General features: G+C 29.0%; 3 protein-coding genes and 1 non-coding gene across 5 annotated transcripts; 2 read left to right on the top strand and 2 right to left on the bottom strand.

The window, feature by feature from the left end:
- The first annotated feature begins 641 nt into the window (after positions 1-641).
- Positions 642-3,024, top strand: LOC544276 (isocitrate lyase). Its single transcript, NM_001246949.2, has 3 exons — positions 642-741; positions 934-2,536; positions 2,639-3,024. The coding sequence occupies exons 1-3, from the start codon at positions 712-714 to the stop codon at positions 2,731-2,733; spliced, it is 1,728 nt and encodes a 575-aa protein (NP_001233878.2). The 5' UTR covers positions 642-711; the 3' UTR covers positions 2,734-3,024.
- Positions 2,932-11,464, bottom strand: LOC101251106 (syntaxin-132). Of its 2 annotated transcripts, none has more exons than XM_010325512.4 (12): positions 11,188-11,464; positions 9,569-9,682; positions 9,378-9,434; positions 8,391-8,439; positions 7,940-8,028; positions 7,770-7,843; positions 7,599-7,641; positions 7,462-7,522; positions 7,306-7,331; positions 7,147-7,224; positions 6,497-6,643; positions 2,932-3,318 (listed from the first exon to the last, which is right to left on the bottom strand). In XM_010325512.4, the coding sequence occupies exons 1-12, from the start codon at positions 11,203-11,205 to the stop codon at positions 3,157-3,159; spliced, it is 918 nt and encodes a 305-aa protein (XP_010323814.1). In that variant the 5' UTR covers positions 11,206-11,464; the 3' UTR covers positions 2,932-3,156. The 2 variants fall into 2 exon arrangements, with proteins under 2 accessions (XP_010323814.1, XP_010323813.1); XM_010325511.4 differs by lacking the exon at positions 2,932-3,318 and adding an exon at positions 5,933-6,399 and having other exon boundaries at positions 11,188-11,441.
- A 531-nt stretch (positions 11,465-11,995) lies between these two features.
- Positions 11,996-12,067, top strand: TRNAT-UGU (transfer RNA threonine (anticodon UGU)). The gene has a single exon. It is a non-coding gene; the product is annotated as a tRNA-Thr (tRNA).
- Positions 12,068-22,124: 10,057 nt separating this feature from the next.
- On the bottom strand, positions 22,125-23,623 carry LOC101251397 (vascular-related unknown protein 1-like). Its single transcript, XM_004243415.5, has 3 exons — positions 23,171-23,623; positions 22,659-22,730; positions 22,125-22,542 (listed from the first exon to the last, which is right to left on the bottom strand). Exons 1-3 carry the CDS (start codon positions 23,522-23,524, stop codon positions 22,387-22,389), a joined length of 582 nt encoding a protein of 193 aa, XP_004243463.1. The 5' UTR covers positions 23,525-23,623; the 3' UTR covers positions 22,125-22,386.
- Positions 23,624-25,599: the final 1,976 nt, after the last annotated feature.

Raw genomic sequence — 25,599 nt, 5'->3', positions numbered from 1 at the left:
TAAACTCACACTTATTCTCATCTTACACAAAGCTCCAAGGACTATACATGGTAAATGCTGTCATGTTAAAAAAAACTCTATTTATAGAATGGGAAACATTAGGCGAATATTCAATTACGGTAAGAAATCAATCCAAATAGCCAATAAGTTCTCAATAAATGATTATACATATTCAACCAATGCATATTAACACAAAATCTTAACTGATGATCTACTAAGCTGCTAGGATTAGAAACCATCAAACTAATCCTGGATCTACTAAGCTTACTAAAGAGGAAAAAAAAAGAAGTAAAGTGACATTATACAAAGAACTATAATTTAAAAAAGGAAATTAGAAGTTGTTACAATTAGAAAGAAATGAGATCATCTAAATAAAGAAAAGGACAAACATAGTTGCAATATTTGTCAAAGCTGGAAACCTCCGTTGCCTCGATATCAACACCTTTTGGGCAATTGCTTCAATTTTATCTTCATCAATCAGGATAAGTAAATACTGTAGATAAGGTCTAAATTATTCAGCAAAATGATGTGGAAAATATTTTTTTTTTTTAATATTTTTTTTCCTTATCCTTCACTTGTCATTTGGTATTAGTTTTAACAACTTTACTAGTATAAATTGAGCCTCTTTGCCTCGACCATTTGCATACACAATTCATCATTTGCAATTGTATAGGTACTACACAAAATAAAAAAAGATTAAAAGTTCTAGCCATGGCTGCATCTTACTCAGTTCCTTCAATGGTAAGATCATCTCTTATCTCACTATCTTGAGATTTTTTTGATATATATATATAGATGGATTTTAATGGACCGCTTATTAATTGAAACATTTTTTATTTTCTTTATGTACATTTGATATCGTTAGTTATTTTGAATTATAGTATATACTTTTCAAGTATATTTATTAGATTCTTGAAATTCGATCCGTGTCAGATTATGGAAGAAGAGAGGAGATTTGAAGCAGAGGTAGCAGAGGTGCAAGCATGGTGGAACACAGAGAGGTTCAGGCTAACAAAGAGGGCATATTCAGCTAGGGATGTGGTGGCACTAAGAGGAACTATGAGGCAAAGTTATGCATCCAATGAGTTGGCTCAGAAGCTATGGAGGACACTCAAGACTCATCAAGCTAATGGGACAGCTTCAAGGACTTTTGGTGCACTTGACCCTGTTCAAGTTACTATGATGGCTAAGCATTTGGATACTATTTATGTATCTGGCTGGCAGTGTTCTTCAACTCACACAAGTACTAATGAACCAGGGCCTGATCTTGCTGATTACCCTTATGATACTGTTCCGAACAAAGTGGAACATTTGTTTTTTGCTCAGCAGTATCATGATAGGAAGCAGAGAGAAGCAAGAATGAGCATGAGCAGAGAGGAGAGGGCAAGAACCCCTTTCATTGATTACTTGAAACCTATCATTGCTGATGGTGACACTGGATTTGGTGGTGCAACTGCTACTGTTAAGCTGTGTAAGCTTTTCGTGGAGCGCGGTGCTGCTGGTGTCCACATTGAGGATCAGTCCTCTGTTACTAAGAAATGTGGTCATATGGCTGGTAAAGTTCTTGTTGCTGTAAGTGAACATATTAACAGGCTTGTGGCTGCAAGGTTGCAGTTTGATGTCATGGGGACTGAGACAGTCCTCGTGGCTCGTACTGATGCGGTTGCAGCCACATTGATCCAAACCAATGTGGATACAAGGGATCATCAGTTCATTTTGGGTGCTTCCAACCCGAATCTCAAGGGCAAGGGTTTGGCTACTCTTTTGTCTGAAGCTATGGCTGCAGGCAAAACAGGGCCGGAACTTCAAGCCATTGAGGATAACTGGCTTGGAATGGCTGAACTCAAGACATTTTCTCAATGTGTCACTGATGCAATCAAGAAAATGAACCTCGCGGAGTATGAGAAGCAGAGGAAGTTGAACGAATGGATGAATCATTCGAGCTATGAGAAATGTCTTTCGCACGAACAAGCTAGGGAGGTAGCTGAAAGACTTGGCCTTCCTAATCTCTTTTGGGACTGGGACTTGCCTAGAACCAGAGAAGGGTTCTACAGGTTTCAGGGCTCAGTAGAGGCTGCAATTGTTCGCGGATGGGCTTTTGCCGAGTACTGTGATCTAGTCTGGATGGAGACATCAAGTCCTGATATGGTGGAATGCACAAAATTTTCTCAAGGAGTTAAGACTCTAAGGCCTGAGCTGATGCTGGCTTACAATCTGTCTCCCTCATTCAATTGGGATGCATCAGGGATGAATGATAACCAAATGATGGATTTCATTCCAAGAATAGCCAAATTAGGCTATTGCTGGCAGTTCATTACTTTAGCTGGTTTCCATGCTGATGCACTCATCGTCGACACGTTTGCCAAGGATTTCGCCAGGAGGGGAATGTTGGCCTATGTGGAGAAAATACAAAGAGAGGAGAGGAGCAATGGTGTTGATACATTGGCTCATCAGAAATGGTCTGGGGCTAATTACTATGATAGAGTTCTAAGGACTGTCCAGGGAGGCATCACTTCAACTGCTGCTATGGGAAAAGGTATTTAAGTTTTACGCGTTTTTTACATGTCAGTGTATAAAACTTAAACTTCAAACACGAATTATTAGTAACGTTTGTATTCAAAATATGGTGTGATTACAGGTGTAACTGAGGAGCAATTTGAGGAAAAATGGACAAGGACTGGGGCAACAAACTTAGGTGATGGAAGTGTGGTGATTGCAAAGGCAAGGATGTAAGAAAATCAACAACAACAAACAAAAAAAAAAGTGATTTCTTTTGGAGTGTGAAGATTTGTGGAGCTTTGGAACTATCTCAATTTTTAGGTTGTGAACTTCAAGTACAATAAAAGATGTTTTTTAAGCATTTTAAATAATTCTTCAGGGATTTGAATCATTTTGGGCATTATTTTGACCTTCAAATTGCCTACTAGTGTGATCATTTGTATCTTTATCTATATTTGGACTTCCAAGTTGTGCTAAAGTTTTCAGTTGCTTATTAATGGAATATTTTTTGATGCTTTTTCACAACTTATTATTCAAATTATAAAATTCTGGCAACTAAATACATTATTAAGATACAATTTCACAAGAAAAATGAAGATACGTAGAAGAAAGTTTGAAGGATTAACAGCAAGTAATGTGTATTCTGAGTTAACTAATTTACTTCTTCCAAGGTTTGATCACAGATAGAACGATAATCGCGGCGATAATCAGAAGCAAAATAATGGCGATCATCATACATTTTCTTGATTTTTTCTGCAAGCTCTTTGCAGTTTGAAGTGCATCTGTACCCATATTAACATGATCCACTGCATATCTCACCTGAAAATCCAAAGGAACAAATTTCATAAATTGTCACACAACTAAAAGTTTTTCTGAAGAGTCACAACGCTATCATATTCATAATAACCGGAAAATGCAAAAGAATGTATAGTTGTGTGACTATTTTACGAAGGAGACACTATTTTACACATCAACCATGCTCATAAAAAGTCAAATTAATCGCCTAAAAGTTAAGACCGTCAATCAACTGATTAAATTACATTAATAATAAATAAAATCATGTATAATATAGATGTAGGTAACTTGAAACAAAATCATAATGGATAGTAGGGGAAGTTACATAAGTACTAACAAATGAGTAAAATATTCTACAACCTGTAATTATTAATTAAAATTACATAAAACTTATGAATGAGTAAATGAGAAATCCATAGGTAGGAACTTTTTTATAAATAAGGAGACTAAATCTGATTAGATTATATATTTCTTCCTTCAATTAAGATTTAAGTCGACTAAATATGAACAATATTTAATATAATTAATTAGTTACCACAAAATTTTCATTCTGGTACTATCTAATTAGGAAATATTATCATCAGAGGCTACAAATACTTTATTAGACATAATTTGTATTTTCTTTCATTTAATTTCTTCTTCATAAAATTATGTTAACTTACGGAAATCCATTAATTTAGTATCTAATTACCTATCTTATATACCTTCACTTTTCATTATTACATAACTTATCAGAATTTACAGAAATACATGTATATAGCGCGTCTAGGTACATGTATCTCAGATATTTAAGGCCAAAATTAGGTGTTATTTGTTCTAGATACACTATATTCGCGCATATCTGACTCCCTAGCTCGCCTCTCTCCAATTACGCTCGCCACTTTCTTCTCTCGCTCGCCTCTCTTCCTTTTTTGTTTTGTATTCCAGATACATATATATAGTGTGATTGACATGTACCTGCGATATATAGACTATCCTGCTCACCTCTCTCCCAATTTTAGTGCATCTGGAAGTAAAAATGCATCTATCTAGGTATATCTGACTTGAAACCTACTATGTAATTATTAATTAATGAGACAATATGTGATTATTCAAAATATAAGAAAAATTAGAGAATATAATTTGTCTGTATAATTAGATGGTTTTTCCCAAAAATTAGTTAAATCTCTGAATTCTCTCAATAAAATACTACCTATTAATAAGGAAGCACTATTGGGTAGTACACTTTTAGTTATCATGATCTTTTTTTAGAAACTATAAAAATTTTAATTAACATTTTTTAGGATTTACTTTTTTCATTTTATTGATATGCAAAAAATTACAATTTATAATATTTTTTCCATAGTTTATGAATATCTAAATTTTTTGTTTAAAATATCAAATTAGTATAATCTAATTTAACTTTAAAAAGTAGTGAAATTAACTTTTGAAGAGTGTAACATGAAAACTAGAAATGAATGGAGGGAGTATATAGTATATCATGTTCAATATGTATTTCACTCAAAGGTATTTTGGGCGGTAGTAATCTTAGGTGAGAAAACATTTCATTTGTGTTCAATTAGAAGATATAAATATAGCCACTTGCAACTGAAAAACAGTCTTATTTAATCCAATAACCATATTTACGAAGCTATGATATTCAAAATGTTACATTTAGGTTGTGTCCAATTGGGCCATCGAGAAAGAGTAACCATTTTTCGGTTGTTAGACATGAGAGAGTTGCTTCGATGGCAAGCATTTTTCTATGCTTAGGTTGCATCATTCGAGTCACCAAAGAAGTATAAAAAGATTAACTAAATATATTTCATATTTAGTCTACCTAAATCTTACTAAAACTTGTAAATTATCCACTTCCAAACAATTTCACACGTGTCGTGTGATATTTCACCACTGAAATTTAAGCACACGTACTTGGTGTACTTCAAACATTTTCCCCTACATGACTGTACTACTTCAAACACATGTGCTTAAACTATAATTGTGAAACACCACACATGCAAAGTAAAGTTGTTCTGAAATGAGTAGACGTTAAATAATAGAGTATACATATGTGAGGAATTTTTTTGCTTCATGGTAAAGCTAGTAGCTACAACAACCTGTTTAATATCTAAAACTTATATATTAGGGTCATTAAAGAAACTACATCTAAAATATTGTTTGATATAATACTTGTTATTTTGCCAATCGAGTAGACCCATAAATTGATTCATAAACTTTGCTTGGTTAGCTAGACCCCTAACCATTTGGTACTCACAAAAAGTTAAAAAAAAAAAACTTCAATTTCTATTTTTGGCATAACACAACAGGATTGTCAAAAATCCTTTTTCACTTTTGACTTTTTTCAAATTTCATAATGATACATAGTCAAACATCCACTTATTTTGTTGAACAGAATCATTAACATTATGTTTCATAGAATAGTAATAATTTATTTATTTGAAGGGAAGAAGATGGTGATAAAAGACTTGCACGTAACTTGGGACAGCTAATTAAAAAACAATAATAATATTTTCTTTAAATTTTTTTTTTTAAAAAAAAAACAATATATAAGAGAACTTCATTAAAATTCACTAATTTGATCAACAATGCGAATAACTAAGGACAATAGACAAAAAGATGGGGTAATTTTCAACAAGTGTCAAAAAAAGGGGGAAAATTTCATATCAAGTTCCTCTTTAAGCTGTTCTTTTATGAATTATAAAGCCTCTTAAGTGACTATGATAAATATACTAATCCACAAAATCTTGAACAATTAGCAGACCATTAACACCAAAAGCTAGTTTACGAAGTGTGGCTAGATGAAAAGGAATATATAATTGACAAGGAAACTATACACAGGCTAACACGACTCGTGTGAATCTTAACTTTCAGTAAAACAAAGGCAAACACAGGCGTTGCATTCATAACTCGAAGACAAAACAGTTAAGCTCCCTTGTTACTCTTCCAAGGTTGAGATTTGATGATGAAGGGGAGAACTATTATGCCTACTATAATTAAGAAAACTATAATGCTAATAAACATGCATTTTCGAGACCTCTTCTGTAATTTCTTTGCGGTCTGAAGAGCAATAGCCCCTGATTGGACATAATCAATTGTATTTGTCACCTGAACAAAATTTCCATTGAGAAATTCGACACAGAGAAGTGGAGACCCTTTCGTTTTTAAATATGCTGAGGAAATAACGGGAGGGTTGAAAACAAACCTGTGTTTCGATATTATCTAACAAGTCTCCTTGAGCTTCAACCAGAACAGCCATATCAAGATATATCTGATGCAGATCAAGAAGTTTTCTCTCAATTTCCTTCACTGCATCGTGTCTTTCCTGAATTTCCTCTACGGTGCTTAAGACCTACAGTTTTAGCATATTTACAGATGAAATAGGAAGGGAAGATGATAATAACAGACAAATGTAGCTTAAATTTCTAGAGAGAAAAGGTGAAACACGCAATTTATTAGAAAACACTCAAAAGTATAGAAAATCTACTAGGATTGTAGTCCTGCTTTATCGTGCTGACGAGATATTTAACATAAGACTGGGATGTGCGCTCATATATAACACTCATGCTTCCATACTAATTAATAAAGATCTGTGGTGTATGGGACAAGTTTGTACGTCAAAGGAATTCAAATGAGACCAGCTAGTACTGTTTTTCTGTTAGTTCAACATGAAGACAAAAATTAATAAACGTGGAAACCATGTTTTCCCTACATTTTATATATACCTAGTGAAATAATATGTTGACAAGAAACAACGAGAAAAGACACCAGAAGTGGATGCCACCAAAATTAAGTCCCAAATTCAGAAACAGTCGAAAGAGAAAAAATACAGTAGAATGAAGTAGTAACAGGTACCTGTCCTCGTCCCATTCCTTGGATAGCGTTCTGGAAGATTTGTTCACTGTTTCCAGTTTCGATCAGGTTGTTGATTGTCTATCATGATCATTAGAATAAAGATCAGCAAAAAAACAAACTTACTGATCGGGATTATCAGTTGCAAGACTTAGCACTTACCTCCTCATCTGGTCTGGTTCCAGTTACTGCTCAGTTGTGAGATAAAAACATGATAAAACCACATATTACTATATTAGATCAACATATGAATATTCAAATATTGATAAGCACATATCTCGAGTTATATTTCTGTTGGAAAAAGTTTGAGACCCAAACCTGTGATCACCCTTCGCTCTACAACCTCGCGATATTCATTGTCTATCCTCTGCCTTAATGTCTGGAAGAACATAACTTATAACCAAATTAAATTGAAAAGAAGACATCACAAAGCAAACAAGAAGACTTGTCTGTACCTGAAATTCTGTCATAACATCTCTGAACTTCTTTGTCAAGGAACTGCAGATCAACGATTAAAAAACCAAATTTAAAAACACACACATACACTCGCGCAATTACGACTGCTCAAGCACGAGAAGTGGAAAATAACGTCAAGCAATATTGGAAAACTGTGTTTATGAATGTACTTGGTCATATTTGTCCTTGATCTGTCAACACTTGTACCCTTTCCGCATCCAGGCTTTTGTAGATTAGCCAAGTTCTAAAGAAAAGATAATGATTAGAGTGCTATTAAGTGATGAACATTGAACTCAAAAACAGCTTTACTGATCCAAATAGAAAAGAAAAGACAAATTACCTCTTTATTAGTTGCTTCTATTTTTGCTTTGACATTTCTTGCAATCTTCCCAACTTCATCTATATCTTTCTCCATCCGCTTCCTTATAGCTAGAAACAAGTAAAAAATGCTTTCTTGAGAACTTTGGTAAGCAGGCTACAAATCACGAAAAAACAAACACTATACAGAGATAGACGAACTTATCAGTGTTCTTTAGTAGTAAAGGATCAAAGGCCAATTTCTCTTCAGTTATAGATGAACTTATCTATGTTAATATTTCACGAGTGCATTATAGTAAATGGATTGAAAAAATAGTAGCGCCTGCTTTTGAGTTTTGACTGAGAAACTTAACAATCTTCAGAGTTATATTTCACAATATAATAACAACTTATAGGTAAAAGAGATGAGAACAATAAAAGTTTTAGTGTATCTGTTAGCTATACAAGACATAATGAAATAGCACTTATCTGACCTTTCATTGCTGATGCTTTAGTTACGGACTTTGTTTCCTCATTAGCATCCTGAAAGATAGTTCCAATTAGCAAATAATCACTGACCAGAGAAAGGGTAAAAAAAATGTCGATCAGATAGAAATGATTAAAGTGACATGTGCAACTTATCGCTAAACTAAATCATTTTATTTCAAAATGCAAAGTCTGTAATAAAGGCAAAAGTGAAAACTGATTTTTCTCCAGTACTTGTGACAACAAATTCAACAATCTATAAACTGATCATTCTCAGATTGGCAACCAAGATTATATTTTTCCATCTGGGAGGAGTGACTTGATTCGGGTTTTTTTTCCATCTGGTCTCCTATAACTGAACCCATTCCAAACTGTTTATTATCCTATTCCGTTCCTTGAATGTCATATTCCTCAACATACAATCCAATAGAATCACAAGGTTAAAGCAAGCAACCCAATTGTTCTAAAGTTCTCTACTAAAAGTTCCGTCTTTTGCAGAATGAAACCACTGATTTAACTAAGACTCTTTGGCCTTCAACACTACAATTATTATCTTGATTTTCTTATGAAATATTGCCTATTTAGCTATTATCAACCAGCTCTTTTCTCACATGGGCAACCAAGATTGTCTTTTGGGTCCAAAAGAACAAGCAACTACCTCAACTGTTTCGGCAAGTACCTACCACCTCCAAGGCAGAGGAGAAATCACCTATCATTTTTGTCGCTATTGGAATTTAAACCCTGATATGAAACCAACTACACTGTTATCAATTTCTTTTTAACCAAGAGACATATATAGTACACTGGGGAGATGTAGTGCTCAATTTTCAGGATTGATTTTACTTTAAATTTAAAGCATGTAAAAGCAGGAATGAGGCCAAGACATACTAGTTGCATATGCAGTTTCTTAAAAGAAGAAAGTACGATAGATCTAAATGGCTTCTGAACAGCAATTAAAACTAAAAGAAAAGGCAAAGAATTTGTATGAATGATACCTTAAGAGTCTTCAGTAAACCAGAAAGTCTATCAACTTGTTTCTCGATTTCTTGTATCTGCAAGATTATGTCAGGAGCAAGGAGATGGGAGGATAAGCCTTTTGAAAAATTGGTACTAATAGTTTTATCTTTAGATGACAACTGCACTATGATAATCTCAAAAACTAACTCAGGGGTCAGTGAAGCAGTACCTGCTTGTTAAAGCTGTCGATTCCAGAATCTGACTGGCTCCTCGTAAATCGGTTTCCCATCTCGATATCGGATTCTTTGGAAGCATTATCTTTGCCAGCAATAAAACTTGAATCCTGAAACAAGAACAGAAATTACATGACAATAAACTTCAAGATCACATCATCCCCCTTGCTTGAAATCAAATAGTGATCAATGTACAACCTTCATTACAAGTGCTTGCAGTACAAGATAATGTGATATAGATAAAAATTATCGTGAAAACAAAGGAACAAAATTCAATCTTATTAATGAATCTCCAGTTAGATTTGTTAAATTGCATCCAAGGTTGTCGCCTAGTGGTCAATGAAATATGTTCAGAATCATGAGGTCTCAGTTTCAAATCTCAATCAAAGGTATAAATACGCAATTTCTTCTAACAGTCCAAACCTTGATAGATAGATGGACAGAGTTAGCGGTATGATGTTGGTGGGTGTAACAAGAACCCCGAGATGCATTCAAGTTGACCCGAACAACACAATTATCAAAGAAAAAAAAACTAAGCTTTGTTAAATTACAAAAAAGTTAAGAACAGCTAGCAGAAAACACAACAAAAAGCAAGTAAATGAATAGGATATAAAGGAGTGACCTTAATTCTAGACTCCAAACTCTACCACCTACAAAGAGATTGATATTTACTTTTTAAGTAACCAAGTATTCAGTTAACGGGCGGAGCCAAGTAGTGCCGAGAGGTTCATGTTAAGAGAAAATTACACTTATTTTGCATGATTAAACCCCTTTGCTTCTTTGTGTGTTTACTTCCTCACATTTTGAACCCCTTAATAAAAATCCAGACTCTCACTGATACATATGATACACCACAAGAACTTACATAAGAATCCAATCTATTCAAACTTCACAAGACTAGTATAAGCAAAACTTAATATACAAAATTAAACAAAAACAAGACTCGTGTAATACAAAAACTGAAATTATACATGGCTAAACTTAACCGTTGTTTACACGTGATTAAAATTATTATTTTTATTTATACCTAGTATTCGTAAAACCCCTTTACCTTCTTCATGTATTTACTTGCTGACATTTTAAAACCCTTAATGAAAATCCTCGCTCCAGTTTATACAAATGATACACCACAAGAACTTAACATAAAAATTCCAATCTTTTCAAACTTCACAAAGACTCGTATAAGCAAAACTTAAGACAAAATCAAAAGAACACAAGACTCGTGTGATACAAAAACTGAAATTATACATAGTTAAACTTAACCAACCATTATTTATACACGACTAAAATTATATACATAATAGATGTTGAACCCCTTCGCTTCTTCGTGCATTTACTTGCTCACATTTTAAACCCCTTAATGGAAACCCGAACTCCCAGTTAACACATATTCAATTAAACAAGAACTTACATAAATCCAATCTTTACAAACTTACACCACACTAGTATAACCTAAATTTAACATACAAAATTCAATTAACAGCAAAATTAAACAAAAGCAAGACACATATGATAGAAAAACTGAAATCTTGCAAGCAAAAACAACAAAAAAATTCATTCTTTTATTTCCCTGTAATCAAAAAAATAAATAGAAAGGTCAAGAAAATAAACTAACCGCTAGAAGATCATTCATATTTTCCAAAAATTAGTGAAAGGAAGTCTTTATGGCCGTCTAAGAAGAATTAGTGCTTGCTGATGATGATCGAAAGACAAAAAAAGAAAAAACAAGAAAGTTAAAACAACAGGGTGGCAATATTTTAGGAGTATCTTTTTTGTTTGTGGGATTTTTCTTTGTGTGTGTAAATTTTGTCTTTGTATGGGCCGGGTGACCGGCGTGACAATGGGAAGACGAGAATGACGAGAAAAAAATAGAAACAAATTAATAAGTGGTCGTCTTAATTTATGCGATATTATTTTTTATTTAAAAATAATATTTATTATAATATAAAGTAAATAGTATATATATATCTATATGCGGCTTTATATAACTATAAAGGACTTGTAATGAAAAGCGTTACGATCAACAAAATTGGGTAATGATCAAAAGGAAATTAAATAATCAGTATGACAAAGTTTTGAAATAGATTTTTATTATTTTTGTATGTATCTAAGATAAAAATTCCTTAATTTACCAGCTAAATATATAGTGGAACAAAATACAAACTCTAAAATCAGCTTTACGTTTAAGATTTTTTTTTTTTGAAAAAATATATTTTTGTAAAAGGTGATTTTGTGTGATATAAATTTTGAAAAGACTTTTGAGTAGTAATTTGATCAAATTTTTAAAAAGGTGTTTTAAGTGTATTTTCCCAAAAAGTGATTTGCAAAAGAAATTACCAGAAAAACTATTACTTTTTTTAATTAATATATTTCTATATAATCATAATTATTTATATTTACTAGTGTCGCAGAAAACTAAACAAGCCCCTATAGCTCAGTGGTAGAGCGTCAGTCTTGTAAACTGAAGGTCTGTAGTTCGATCCTGCATGGGGGCAATTTTTTTTTCTTTTTTTTTTTGGCCTTCCAAATATTTGCCCCATTTAGATTTTTGTATTTTCGATTTTAATTTGTTTGTCTTATTTGCTTTTTGTTTTATTCAGAAAAATTGTATCTTTTCTAATTTCATATCTCACATAACAATTTTGTTATATAAAAGTAAAAAAATATTATTGTATATTAAACTTATTCTAATTTAAGAACATAAATTTTAAAGAGCAACTTTTATATATAGCAAATACAAAAATTATATTTGTATGTTATAATTATATTTTGCATAATTGCGGTTCATAGCAAACATAAATATCACATATTACAAAAATTATATATTACATCAGTGTCGGTCCTATTTAACAACAATCATATTGAATATGTGATAGTTTTGCACCATTATATTATGTTGACTAGATAATATGTGAACTATTACTTATTTATTATTATTAATATGAGTTCTAACTAAATAAGTTTATCAAGTTGTGCTCAAATAAATTTAAAAATACATATTTAAATAATTTTATAAGTATAATTTGAAAATATTTCAATAAAAGTTAGGCAAAACTCAAAACACTTTATATATGATAAACATCAAAACATACAGAAATCATAAATTTTTTATTACTTATAAATATCGACCTAATTAATTTTGTAAGAGTAACGTCACAAAAATATTTTTTTGCATATTTTTAGTTTACTATTTAATAATTATATTTTATAATTAGTTATAGATAAACTTAGTTGGAGGTGTAAGTGTATATTTCTTATAGTACATAAAGTGTAAATGTTTAAATTTGAAATATAGAGAGTGTATTTAAAACTGTGTCATATTACAAAAAAATAATTAATGTATTAATTATATATACATAGAGAATTTGACATTAAAGCAAATAAATTATGATTTTTTTTCCAGAAAATTATGATTTTCTTTGTGCTATTAAAAAATATTTTACATTGATAAAGTTCCAATAGATATATAAAATAAATACTTTCATTGTTTCATTCATAGAATGAATTTAACCAATTTAAGTGCTTAAATATAATTATTTATTTTCACCATAATCTAATTTTTTTTATAATAAGAAGAGTTTAAAAAAAAGCCAAGAAGGAGAAGTGAAATGACAAAAAGAAAAAGAATTGATAAGATTAATTGTATAATTTGTGTTTGTATAAAGTAAGGAAAAACGAAGGCAAAAGAAACTAAGCAGATGAATATTTGTATTGTATAAAATTATAAGTGCATAGGACGAAAGATATATGTATTTGCATGTGTATATACAATATTCTCTCGCTTTACACAAATAGAAACACAATTATAAATTTATGTTTGTATAAATGAGAGAGGCAAGAAAGAAACTGAGAAGCGAGATCTAAAAGAGGAGAGAGAAGAAAACAAAAACATATGTATATATAATTTTCTATCGTTTTATACAAACACAATGCATTTTATACATTTGTATTTGTATAAAAAGCGAGAGAGATGCGAGAGGGAGAACGAGAGTGACGAGTGAAATTCATCTGGAGAGTAAAGAAATAGCAACAGTTTGATATGTGGTACAATTAAATCAAACTATTTTTATAGCATTTAATTTAAATTAATAATTCGCTATTATATTCAATCTTCCCCTTTTACAAATATTCATCCCAAATCATGTCATTTTTTGTGATATGGACTGGACTACTTGTGGGCTAATGAACCTGAAATTAGGCCCAGAAATCCCTGAAGTTGTTAAATGTTCTAATTAAATCAATACAACAATTTGGTCAACATTAACCAGCAGAATGCCACATAAAAGAGGTCTAACAATATGAACTTAATTTTGATTTTAGTAACTAATCACACACTAATTAACAAAAGATAAGTCTATGTTCGAAATTGCACATTAGATGGTTTAATTTAACAACTTTTCAAAGAGAAAATCAAAATAAAGATCAAAACCCCCTTGTATTAATACCATTTTTCTCCCAAGTAAGTTCATCACAAAATATTGTTTGACACCTAAATGTCTCTAATGTCCCTTTAAAGAATGTACGTAAAGTTTATCCCACCTTAAGAAGGTGGAAAGGTTGTTTCTAACAGACTCTCAGCTTAAAAAAAATGGAAGGAGCGGGACACAAAAATTCAAGAAAAAATTTCAAGATTTGTTGTGGTGTTAGTCTATTTTTATCAATTATTCTTATAATTGTCTCGATCACTTTGTTCCATACTATTCTCAAGCCCAAAAAACCTCAAATCATTCTCCACCCTATATCTCTAGATGAGATTGAATCCGAAATCTTGTCGCGATTAAGCCTAAACGTGTCATTAAGGTTGATAATCACGATTAAGAATCCGAATTATGGTAGCTTCAAATTCGAGGACTCGATAGCTTCGCTTATTTACCATGGTAACAATTCAGTGGGTGAAATAGTAATTGAACATGGAATTGTTCCATCTAAGGGAGAGTTAAATACAAGAAGTTATGCTAATATTACTGGGGACAAATTGGTAAAAAGTCCTTATTTTACTAAGGATATTGAGGCTGGAAATTTGAATTTTACATCCAATTTAACTTTGCATGGTAAAGTGAAGATGCTCAAAATTTTCAAGATTCATGCAACTGTTAATAGCTATTGTGACATTTCAATTTTGGTTCATTCTCATCTTGCTATTCAATTAAGTTGTCATTCGAAAGTCAGGTTATAATTTATATTACTCAGACTCTTTAAAAATATAGACAATACATATCACATTCGAAAAATTATACATAAATATAATAATATTTTAAAAAAGTCCGAGGTATTTGATCTATAGGTAATTACTATGAATATTCTCTGATGTGTGTGTAATAATTGTTATTTTCCTCCACTTGTAAAATGACTCACTTGTTGGTTTTGTTTGGTAACATCTTGAGGTAGATTCAATAATGAAAAAAAATGCAAATATATTGGAAAAACGTGATAAATAATTTCTAGTTTTCACTTTCCACTTCTAGAAATTAAGCAGGAGGAGTAAACTAACCGTAAGAATGATATCTTGACTTCTAAAATATAAATGTGTGTTAAGACTTTATTAATAAAATTATGATAAATATACTATAGTGTTATTTCACAATTTTGTGATTGATATTTTTTTTTATATTTATACTCTTATTACTATATTTTAGCAGAAGATTTGTTTCCTAAAATTATGATAAATATACTATAGTGTTATTTCACAATTTTGTGATTGATATTTTTTTTTATATTTATACTCTTATTACTATATTTTAGCAGAAGATTTATAGGAAACAATCTCTTTTATCTTATAAAGATAAGAGTGAGGTTTGTATCTATTTTATTCTCTTTAGATATATTGATTCATATTATATTCTATCCGTCCATTATTATTTGTCATGATTTATGTTTTTAGAATCAAATTTTAATAATATTGACTAACATTTTAAAATATATTTTTTCATCATATTTATATGCAAAACATTGAAATTTATAATACTTTTTATATTTTTGAATATCTACATTATCTGTTTAAATATCAAATTAATTTAATCAAATTTAACTTTGAAATTTAATCAAATTAACATTCGAAAAACGCAACATGACAAATAAAAGTGGATAAAGAGGAGTACCGAATAAAATATTATTATTGTATACACTATATAATATGATTTCAATAATCCAATCATTAGAGCCGGCGGACGGCCGATGATTAAATCTAAGCCATTTAATTTCTTTGCTTAATTCCCTTCATTCAAACTAAAACAAAACTATTTTTTTAATCACATATTATATCATAGATACCATATCTGATCAAGATTTTGTTCTTCTCTAATAAACTATATAACTTATTCAATAGTTAGTTAGAAAATGAAAAGTCCAACCGTAAGACACTTTAATAATTGTCTTTATTATTATTATCTACTCTTATTTAGAAAGAGGAAAAAAAATAAAATTGGTTAATTTTGGTTGAAAAATAACACTCCTTTAGTTCTTATTTACTTTTCAAATAATTCTAATTTGATTCTCCTTTTATTTGTCATTTTTGATAAATCAAGGTGGAATAATATTATTTTTTATTTATTAAAACTGTGTTTTGAAAAAAATATAGTGAGCAAATATAATTGAGACCATATTCGTTAATATATACTATCAAGATTCAGTCACGACCTAACGGGTATTAAATTAAGAAGCAATAGTTGCTGGAATAGGTACAATACATACTTAAAATGAAAAAAAAAGAAGATAAATATAGCCCTGAACTATTGTAAATCATATGACATATTCTTCGTTATATTTTTTAAACATTGATGTCTCTGTCATTCAAAACCTAGAACATATATATCCTCCACTTTAACGAAAGACTAAACAGGGGCACGTGATACAATCTTATTTATCCATTCAATACTTAATAAATGTCGATCGGTGGATAAGATTATGACACGTGTATATCTGTTAGTATAAAAAGTAGAGTCCGGAGCCTAAAGGTATAAAATATTAATAAAAATTTCAAAACGGTATATAAAATTTTATATTAACCAAAACGACAAAATCGCTGGAACAACAGCGATTTCCTCCATTAGAAAAAGTAAAATAGCTGCTACTACTGCGATTTTGCAAATTGTTTTTTTTTTAAAAAAAATCAAATCGCTACCTAGGCAGCGATTTTCTTTAATTTTTCTTAAAAATGGAAATCGCTGCCTTCCAAAATTTTTATTTTTTTTAAAGAAATGTTCTAAATTTTTTTTTCTTTAAGAAAATCATAGAAAAAATAAATTTTATTGATTTTCAAATATTTTTTTGAAATTCAAATATATAGCTTATAAGAAAATATGCATTATTTTAAAAAAAAATTAGGAATAAGTAAGGTAATAAAAATATTTTCTTTTTAAAAAAAGATATTATATTAAATTTAAATTTAAATGATGTTTGAGTTCAAATAGAATTCTAACTTTTTAACCTCTTTTATTTATATTTTCACAATGTCATATAATATTAATCTTCATATTTTTTCATCACCGATCATTAGCTTCATTGGTGAGTTTACTATCTTCTTTATATTCTTTATTTTATTATAGATTTTTAAAAAATATTTTTATTTTCTATATGCAAATGAGAGATTGTCCTTTTTTTTAAAAAAAAAAATGAAAATCACGGTCTAGGTAGCGATTTGGATTATCTTTTTTTTTGTAAAAAATCACATTTTGCAAAATTGCTGCTACTGCAGAGATTTTGCTTTTTCCGGGGAGGAAATCGCTGTTGTTGCAGCGATTTTACCAATTTGGTTAATATAAAATTTTATATATTATTTTGAAATTTTTGTTAATATTTTATCCCATTTCGACTCTGGACTCATAAAAAATATATATATTACAGTTTTTAAATAACAAAAGTATTAATATTCCAAAAATATAACAAATTAAAAAGTATCTACGTACTATTTAGAAACATGTTTTAGTTAAGTGAACATGTTTAGACTAAATTCAGTGAACCATATATTTAATGAATAGCAGACAAGTCGAGACGAGCATTATTACATTACTCAATAATGATGGTTTCATTTCTTGTTTTAGCTTTGTTTTCTCTTAATTATATTTTTAATAATTTTGAACTGTTGACTATTGTGTAATTACATTTTATATATAATTTTTAAATATATAAATTATATATCAAACGAAGTTGATAATTCTATATTTGATTTCACACGAAATATCAGTAGTTAGTTCGATCTTTATACTTTAAATTTAATCAAACAAATTGAAACATATGAATTCTTATTTAGGTTTTGGTTTTATAATATAAATCATTCTAGATTAAATAATGTCTGCTTGAAATTGTAAAATTAAGTTTTTAGCCAAACTTATCTATCAAAAGATAGTTCAAAGAGAGAAAAATTATCCGAACTTTGTAAAATTCAATCTTAAACCTTACTCATTAAAAAAGAATTGTTCAAATTCATATAAATTGATACCCTTGATTATCTATGCGAAAAACTTTCAATCTTTCACAAGGTGCTCATTATTTCAAAGAATAAAATAAAAAAGAGTTATTTTATTTTAAAATTTAAAAAATTATAAAAAAAATTTGAAACGAATAAAATATCAAAATAAATGATTGAAAGTCAGTAATTTAATGACAATTGCACTAATCACGGGATGTACAACGTACCACAAAAACCTTCACTCTCTAAATACAACAATTGTGGCTATGCATTATTATTATTGTTGACTTTAGTACTATTCTGCTTGGTAAATCACATCTAATTTTTATGCCTTTGAAAATCAATAATTTATTATTTTTTAGTTTTTAAATAAAAACTAATTTGAACCTATAGTTTTCAAATAAGCATGTGAATTAAAATGGATCAAAGAAACCACTTTCGCATGTTTATATTATATTAAAAATAAATGTTTATTTTCAACTGTTTAATTTTTTTTAAAAATAAGTGATAATATATTACTTATTTTTTTAATTGTCTTTATTATTACTTGTATTATTTTTCTTTGGATTGTTATTATTTTCTCTATTTTAAAATCAAATGCTTTATAAATTAAAATCAATTATAAATTGTCACCCACAACTCATAAAAGATTAGATCATGGATTTATTATTTGATCATCCCTAACATCTTTTATAATTTCCAAAATTTCCTTTCTAAAGTATAACTCTTAATTATCTATCTATTTATTTATTTATTTTTGTGATTCGTCACTTTTTATATTTCTTTCAAATTTATATATTCGAAAAATAATTTGAGGATATTTGTCTCATTAATTAGAAAATTGTTTATTAGTATCTTTTTACCAAACTTGACTTATTTATTAATTTTAATATTTTTGTTTTAAAATATTATCTTTTATTTTAGAATAAACACCAATATTTAATATTAATTTTTGATCAGCTAATTCAAACAGATTTCTAAATATTGTGAAAAGACGATGAACGACAAATGGATAAAGCTAATAATAAATGCTTTGAAATAATTGAATTTGATTGATTAATTGTGTGTTGATGTGATAATATCCGACACTGCACAAGATTATACAGAGAAATTGGTCATTAGGGAGCTTAATCCACTATCTAATCATACTAAAAGTCATAATCCTAAAGATAAGATCAAAATTATGTGATAATTGCTGCGCATCCGACCGACTACATGTATATGTAAACTTATTATTTCGGAAAATGTTTTTTTAATAAACTTTTTTAAAAAAAAAAGTTGGTGTAAATTAATTTATGGTTGATCAATTAATTTTTAAAATGATTTTAAAATAATAACTAATATTTAACTAAACCTTTTAAAAAATACTTCTAAATTTATTTTCTCAAAAGTACCTTTTTGAGGAAAAATATTATTAAAAAACTTAGCTTCTGAAAAATAAATTTTATTACTCCGCGAAAAAACTTAAATTTCCCCCAAAAAAACCTCAAATAATTCAAGACGCTGAGGTGGATATTGACACTCCATATGTCAGACATTAAAATTGCCTAAATTTGAACTGACAAGGTTAATTAGGAATGCATGTGCTTAATCTTGATTAATTATGCATTTAGTCTGTTAATGTTCCATCAAAAATAAGATAATTATGAGTTATGATTTATGACCATTCTATTTCCACTCCATCCTAATTAACCTAATTCATTTGACAATGTTAATCAATGATTACACCATTTGATTTAATCATCAATTTCATGAATGACTTTTACACAAAGTTAAACAAACATTTCTATAATTAGAATTAAGCCATTGCCAGTCTTAAATCACAATTTACAATAAATGATTTTTTCCCCAACTTATTTCTGGTTTGAATATTTCCAAGATAAGAAATGAATCCTCCATTTATTCTTCAGATAAGAAATGAATTTTGAGCCTAACTTAATCAAAGACAAATTCATCCTTATCGCGGGATAATTCAACATTTCTTTGTCCATTTTATCAAGAGAGGATTACATTTAAGAAATTTTTTTTGACCTTTTTCGTTAAGTAACTATTTTCAGATGTATTAGAGTAATAATCAAATTTAATTTTCTTAAGCACATTAAATAAGGACAACTTGATAAAATAAACACCTAATGAATGTCTTTTTTTAGGAGAGTGCAAAATATAAATTGAACTAGCAAATAAAATGGAGAAGGGATAGAGTAAACATTGATCGACTACCAAAAATGAGATGTTGTGGATGAGGTTGCTCTTTTCTTAATCAGATGGTTGAGTCTGAGTATGAAAAAAGAATCTTGATAGGAAGTATTACCCCAAAATGAATACTGCTCAGTGTAAATCCAAATTAGTCGAATTTCAATTGAGAAAATTTACAATGTCATATATTTTAAAATCTATTATATTGATTGTTATTACGTCCACATCATAGACTGGATGACTATCAAACTCAAGTTAAGTTAACAAAACCTAATTATACTTGATAATTAAATTAACAAACTAAATTATGGTGTGTATGCAGTCCTTGGCTTCATCTACTTAATGAGTACATATGCACATGGAGGGGTCATCTTTATATTTAATATATATAAGTTTTAATTTAAAATGATAAATACCTAGTCACAATATTAAACATTTCCTCTTAATTAAATGCAACTAGATTTTAAATTAACTCTAGCTAGTGATATTATTTTTTGTCTTTTATATATATATAGTCTTTTCATTTTTTAATTAAGGACTAATAGTCTTTTCAAAGTGAATAAGATTGAGAGTTTGTTTAATAAAATGATATATTATAAATAAATGCGTAAATTATATTCATAAATGAAAAAGGCCATTGTATTTGTGGAATATAAGTTTGACGGATTACTTATTATTTTTTTTTTACCAATTAAATGCAATATTCACCTTTAAAATAAGGCCAAAGTCGTAGGGACAAGAATGAATATTGGAATATACTTGCACTGTATCCGTATGGATATAATATTTTTGTCTAATTGTATTTGCGCGAATAATAAGTATATTTACTGCTAAAAAAACTAAATTATTACTAATACCATATTATGTAAACCCTATAAAGAATAATTAGAGGACTGAATCCACTAAGCCACATAAATTTTCTAGTTTATATCCTTTAATTTAATACTTCATATTTACTTTTGACAAAGTACTAGTACAATAATTTTGTTGTTAGTACACCATGAGAATAATTAGGTATTAGTGGTTCCATGTATTAATTAATAAGGTTAGTAAAGTCAGGAATTTGGTATGGACTAAAAAGGGATGTAAGCAAGCCTATGTCATAAGCCTAGTATAGGATGGCCTCTATATATGTTTAGCTACCTATTTGATATATTATATTATATATATGATCACAATTCACACACACTTGATAAAAAAAAAATACATGTTATTATTGTGCTTTTCCTCTTTGTGTTAGGTATTACTATTATTTTTGTTTTCGATCTCCAGGAAGATGGAAGAAAAAAGGAAGCGGTATATAATAAGATAGACATTATGGTGGCTAAATATGTATGATTATACGCGTACTCGGAATTTCGAGAGAATAAGACATTTGTGTTCTATCATTTGAATTCATTAAACATTTAAAATTATAGGTCCAAAAATAATTATTATATCTGCAAGAGGTGTTATCTAATTTTAGAACGAAAAAAACCAGATATAGATATAACATTTAAATTTTTTTTCTGGCATAGCACCCCATCATCATCACATTATATAATGATTTGAGTATGGATATATGCACATTTGTAATAAGTATTTTAGATTTTTTTTTATAAGTGGGGTTTTTAATTTTGTTTTTTTTTTTAAAAAAAAAAAAGAAATTCATTCGGTGTTTGATTTTCATAGTGAAATTTTCACGATCAAACGCTTAATTTGTCCTCCAATGTTGTTCCATTTGCACGCTCGCAAGTCAACTACCATTTTTTGCTCCATTTGTACTATAATGAGTATTTGTGATTTGTTTTCCAAATTTAGGTTTCCTAATTAACAATAATTTTATTTATTTAGTATTATTGTTACTGTGACAATCTAAATGGTTTCAATTTCAACTAATAAGTAGTTGATAGTCATGAACATGCAATTTATATTTAGATAGTGAAAGGGAGAAAAGTCATACATACAAATTTATATACAAATCCCTCTTTCATTTATTTCCATCTTTCTTATTTTGGTTCTTTGACAAGAGTAATGATGAAAAAAGAAACTATTTCATACTAACTAATACATTTCTTTCCCTTACAAATAAACTGAAAAATATTTTTACATAGTGAGAAAGGAATTAAGTAGACTTTTTATATACTAGTTGAGCTTAATATGACAAATCAAAATCACTTTCGAAATCATACTTTATGTATCTAAAACGAAAACGCGCAGCTCAAATGAACATCAACCTCTATAGTTGACCAACATGGACAAAGGAACCAAACAAAGTCCCTTCTTCTTGAGGTCCATATAACTTTTGTTCCTTTCATCAAAACACATACTACTATTTTTTTCTATTGTTTCCATTTCTTGATGTTGTCTAGAGCTACCTTCAAATCCCTAAACAATAAATAAACAAATACCAAAAAAATAAAATAAAATATTAGTTTCTATTTTATTTTATCTTTTTAGAAGATTGATATTAATATATCTAAGAATTTAGAGAGAAGTATTACCTGAAAATTTCCATTATTATTGTTGTCTCCTCTTCGGTAATTGATGTCCATCTGCTTATTAAAACTACTTACCTATAAAAACCAAGCAAGATATCTCAATATAAAAGAAAGAAAATTAATGAATCAATCATACATAGGCAAGATTATTAATACTTGTGCTGGCGAAAGATAATAAATATCAATAATTGAGATGCACATAAATTCATTAAAATAAATTTCAAAAATTATTTATAAACACTCTTAAGACATGACCACCACTATTAAAAAAAGGGAAAAAACCATCTTGATGCACAAAACATTTCATCTACACGAAGGATTCAGAAAACGATCCACACCTTAAGGGATGATGCATGTGATGTAAACCTCCTATCCTAATACACAAACATTTCATGTCTGCTTCTGTGATTTCAATTTATAAATCACACAGAAATAACTTTATCGTTGCTGCGAGCTCCCTTTGCTACTGTTATAAAATAAAAAGGTGGAAAAAAAAAGAGAGGATATAATGATACCTTTGGACTATTGACAGGTGAGCTAGCAGTGTCTTGTAAATCAGGATCAGAGATTTTGTTGTTCCTTGGTTTCTTCAAATTTAATCTCTTAAGAAATGGTGAGCCATAATTACTTGTATTAATCATGACTTGATGATTATTGTTCCAAACAACATGAGAAGCAGCATCAGACAACAAAGATGGACTTCCAAAACTATCACAATATGTGCTAATTTCACTATTATTATTATTAATGCTGTTATTGTTATGTTGTTCCATTGAAAAATCCTCCAAATAAGTTGTCCATCCACTTTCTTCTTGTTCATCATTATTATGATCATCACTTGTTTCTTCTTCATTCTTATATGAATCCATTTTCTTATAAGACCAAATTCAATTTTTTGCTTTAATTTGGGGAAATATAATTTGTTTGATTATTGAGGGAATTTGATGACTTGTATAAGGCTAAGGGAAGCTAAGAGGGGTTTATAATTTATAAAGAATAGAAAACATGTTCAGCCAAAAAAAGGTGGGGGCTCGTGACGTGGAATCTTGATGGTGGGGCCAAGTGGGGTAGTTAAGGAAGTTAAAATGAACCATTTTTATTTATTAAAAGAAAAAGTAAACATGCAATTATTTTATTTTGGTCGGAAGTCTTTCAAAAACAACTCAAATTAGGGATGAGGTTTGAAAATACATTATATTTTCTCGTTTTGAATATGTACAAGTAAATACTTAAATAAATAGACACACATGTCCTACGAGATATACATGTAAGACGTCACACAAAGTACAAATTGTCACGTAAAATATCATCCATTTATTTAATTTTATACAAATTTAAAAATCTATATATGCATGCCTATAGTTAAAGAAGATAAATATCAAATACCAAATCCAAAGACATATATTTATATTATACCTAAATTTTAAAAGTTATTTTTTTTAAACTCAATCGCTCATTCAATTTCAACCACACAGTGAGAAACAAAGTTAGTAACTATATTTTTTTATCATATTACAAATTTAAAATTATCATTACAAATACACCAAACTAATTACTCTATCCATTTCATTTCATGAGTCATCTTAGATTATTTGAGCAAGAAATTCAAAATTATATTTTTTTTAAATTTTATGATCTTAAAAAATTAAAAGTGTATATAATATATATTTAATATATTCGTCAACTATGTGATCTTAAACATATTATGTTTGATATTGAAATAAAAAATGTAATAAATAGAGGTGCTTATTTGTAACATGATCCTATAATTATTTTTGTAAAGTGCATAGAAATTAAGCTAAAAAAAAAGAAAAAAAAAAAGAAAAGAACGTGCATAAAGGAAAATAAAATTCAAGGAAGATAGAAGATCATAGTTGACTTGTTAGTTTTTGTATTTGCTATTCTACTAAATTTAATAAAATAAATTATAGGCCCTTTTATTTTCTTTTGGTCACCCACTTTTTGTCTCAACAGAAAAAGGTGTTAATGCCATTTAGACTTTTTTGTTTCTTCCATTAATATTATATTTTTTCGTACTTCTCGAACTTTTAGTTGTTGGTGAACACATTAATTAATTAAATTATTTACTTGTGAACAGGTGCATGAACTAGTAAAGGGAGTATTAAGCCTTCGAATATTCATTTGAATATTAAAATATAAATATAATGTTTTTTTTTTGAGTTATAAGTCCCATTTGAATTTGAGCAATGAAAGCGATTAAGATAAATTATTTACATCACACACTTTTGGTATGCCCCTTTTCGAATACTACGTAACTGTGAAATATTTTATGTATCAGGCTCGTAATAATAACGATATAGGTGCGCCATGTCATGATGATCAACCATGTGTGTTTTCTTAATTGGTTTAGTATAATTTAACTTAGCCAAGGGGAATGTCTGTTAGTTTAATTTGGAGGGTAGATTAGATTAGAAACGTGAGTTTACTTTAATCAAAATATATTAATTATTATGATGACCAAATAAGAAGGGACTTAATTTTATTGAGAAACATTAGTTATTATATATGTTGAAATGACAAACAATATTTCATGTTATGAGTTTGGTTATTGTCAAAAAAATTGACTTGTACTATTCCTATTGATTAAATATTAGACGATCAAATAATTGTGTGTTTTTTTTTTTTTTGTTTTATCATTTATAGAAATGTACAAAATTATATGTTTAACTTCTGTTAACCCCTGGATACTCGAAAGAGTCATCTAAATCCCCGTTAAATATAGTATAATTTTAATTTAATTAAAAGGAATAAATTCAATTAAATTCAGTGAGTGCCCTCAATTCTGATTCAATCTGCAAGATGATGACTGGAATCCTGTTGTGTAATTTAAATATAATTTGAAACTTAATTACTAATTAAAATTTGATAATCAAGGGCGTACTTTGTTCAATTTAATCGCATGGGACTTGTCTATAGCGCAGTC

The sequence above is a fragment of the Solanum lycopersicum genome, chromosome 7 (assembly GCF_036512215.1).
Source record: "Solanum lycopersicum chromosome 7, SLM_r2.1".
In the NCBI taxonomy this organism is placed as follows: Eukaryota; Viridiplantae; Streptophyta; class Magnoliopsida; order Solanales; family Solanaceae; genus Solanum; species Solanum lycopersicum.
The sequence above is the reverse complement of the archived record's forward strand: the minus strand, read 5'-3'. Positions and strand labels throughout refer to the sequence as shown.

Excerpts from the sequence above, each read along its gene's own strand:
- LOC101251397 (XM_004243415.5), bottom strand. The coding sequence starts at position 23,524 with ATGGATTCATATAAGAATGAAGAAGAAACAAGTGATGATCATAATAAT. Across the intron at positions 22,731-23,170 it reads CACCTGTCAATAGTCCAAAG|GTAAGTAGTTTTAATAAGCA; the intron begins GTATCATTATAT and ends TGGTTTTTATAG. Across the intron at positions 22,543-22,658 it reads ATAATAATGGAAATTTTCAG|GGATTTGAAGGTAGCTCTAG; the intron begins GTAATACTTCTC and ends TTTATTGTTTAG.
- LOC544276 (NM_001246949.2), top strand. The coding sequence starts at position 712 with ATGGCTGCATCTTACTCAGTTCCTTCAATG. Across the intron at positions 742-933 it reads CTTACTCAGTTCCTTCAATG|ATTATGGAAGAAGAGAGGAG; the intron begins GTAAGATCATCT and ends GATCCGTGTCAG. Across the intron at positions 2,537-2,638 it reads AACTGCTGCTATGGGAAAAG|GTGTAACTGAGGAGCAATTT; the intron begins GTATTTAAGTTT and ends GTGTGATTACAG.
- LOC101251106 (XM_010325511.4), bottom strand. Across the intron at positions 7,844-7,939 it reads TAGAAGCAACTAATAAAGAG|AACTTGGCTAATCTACAAAA; the intron begins GTAATTTGTCTT and ends TCTTTTCTTTAG. Across the intron at positions 7,523-7,598 it reads ATGTTATGACAGAATTTCAG|ACATTAAGGCAGAGGATAGA; the intron begins GTACAGACAAGT and ends ATGTTCTTCCAG.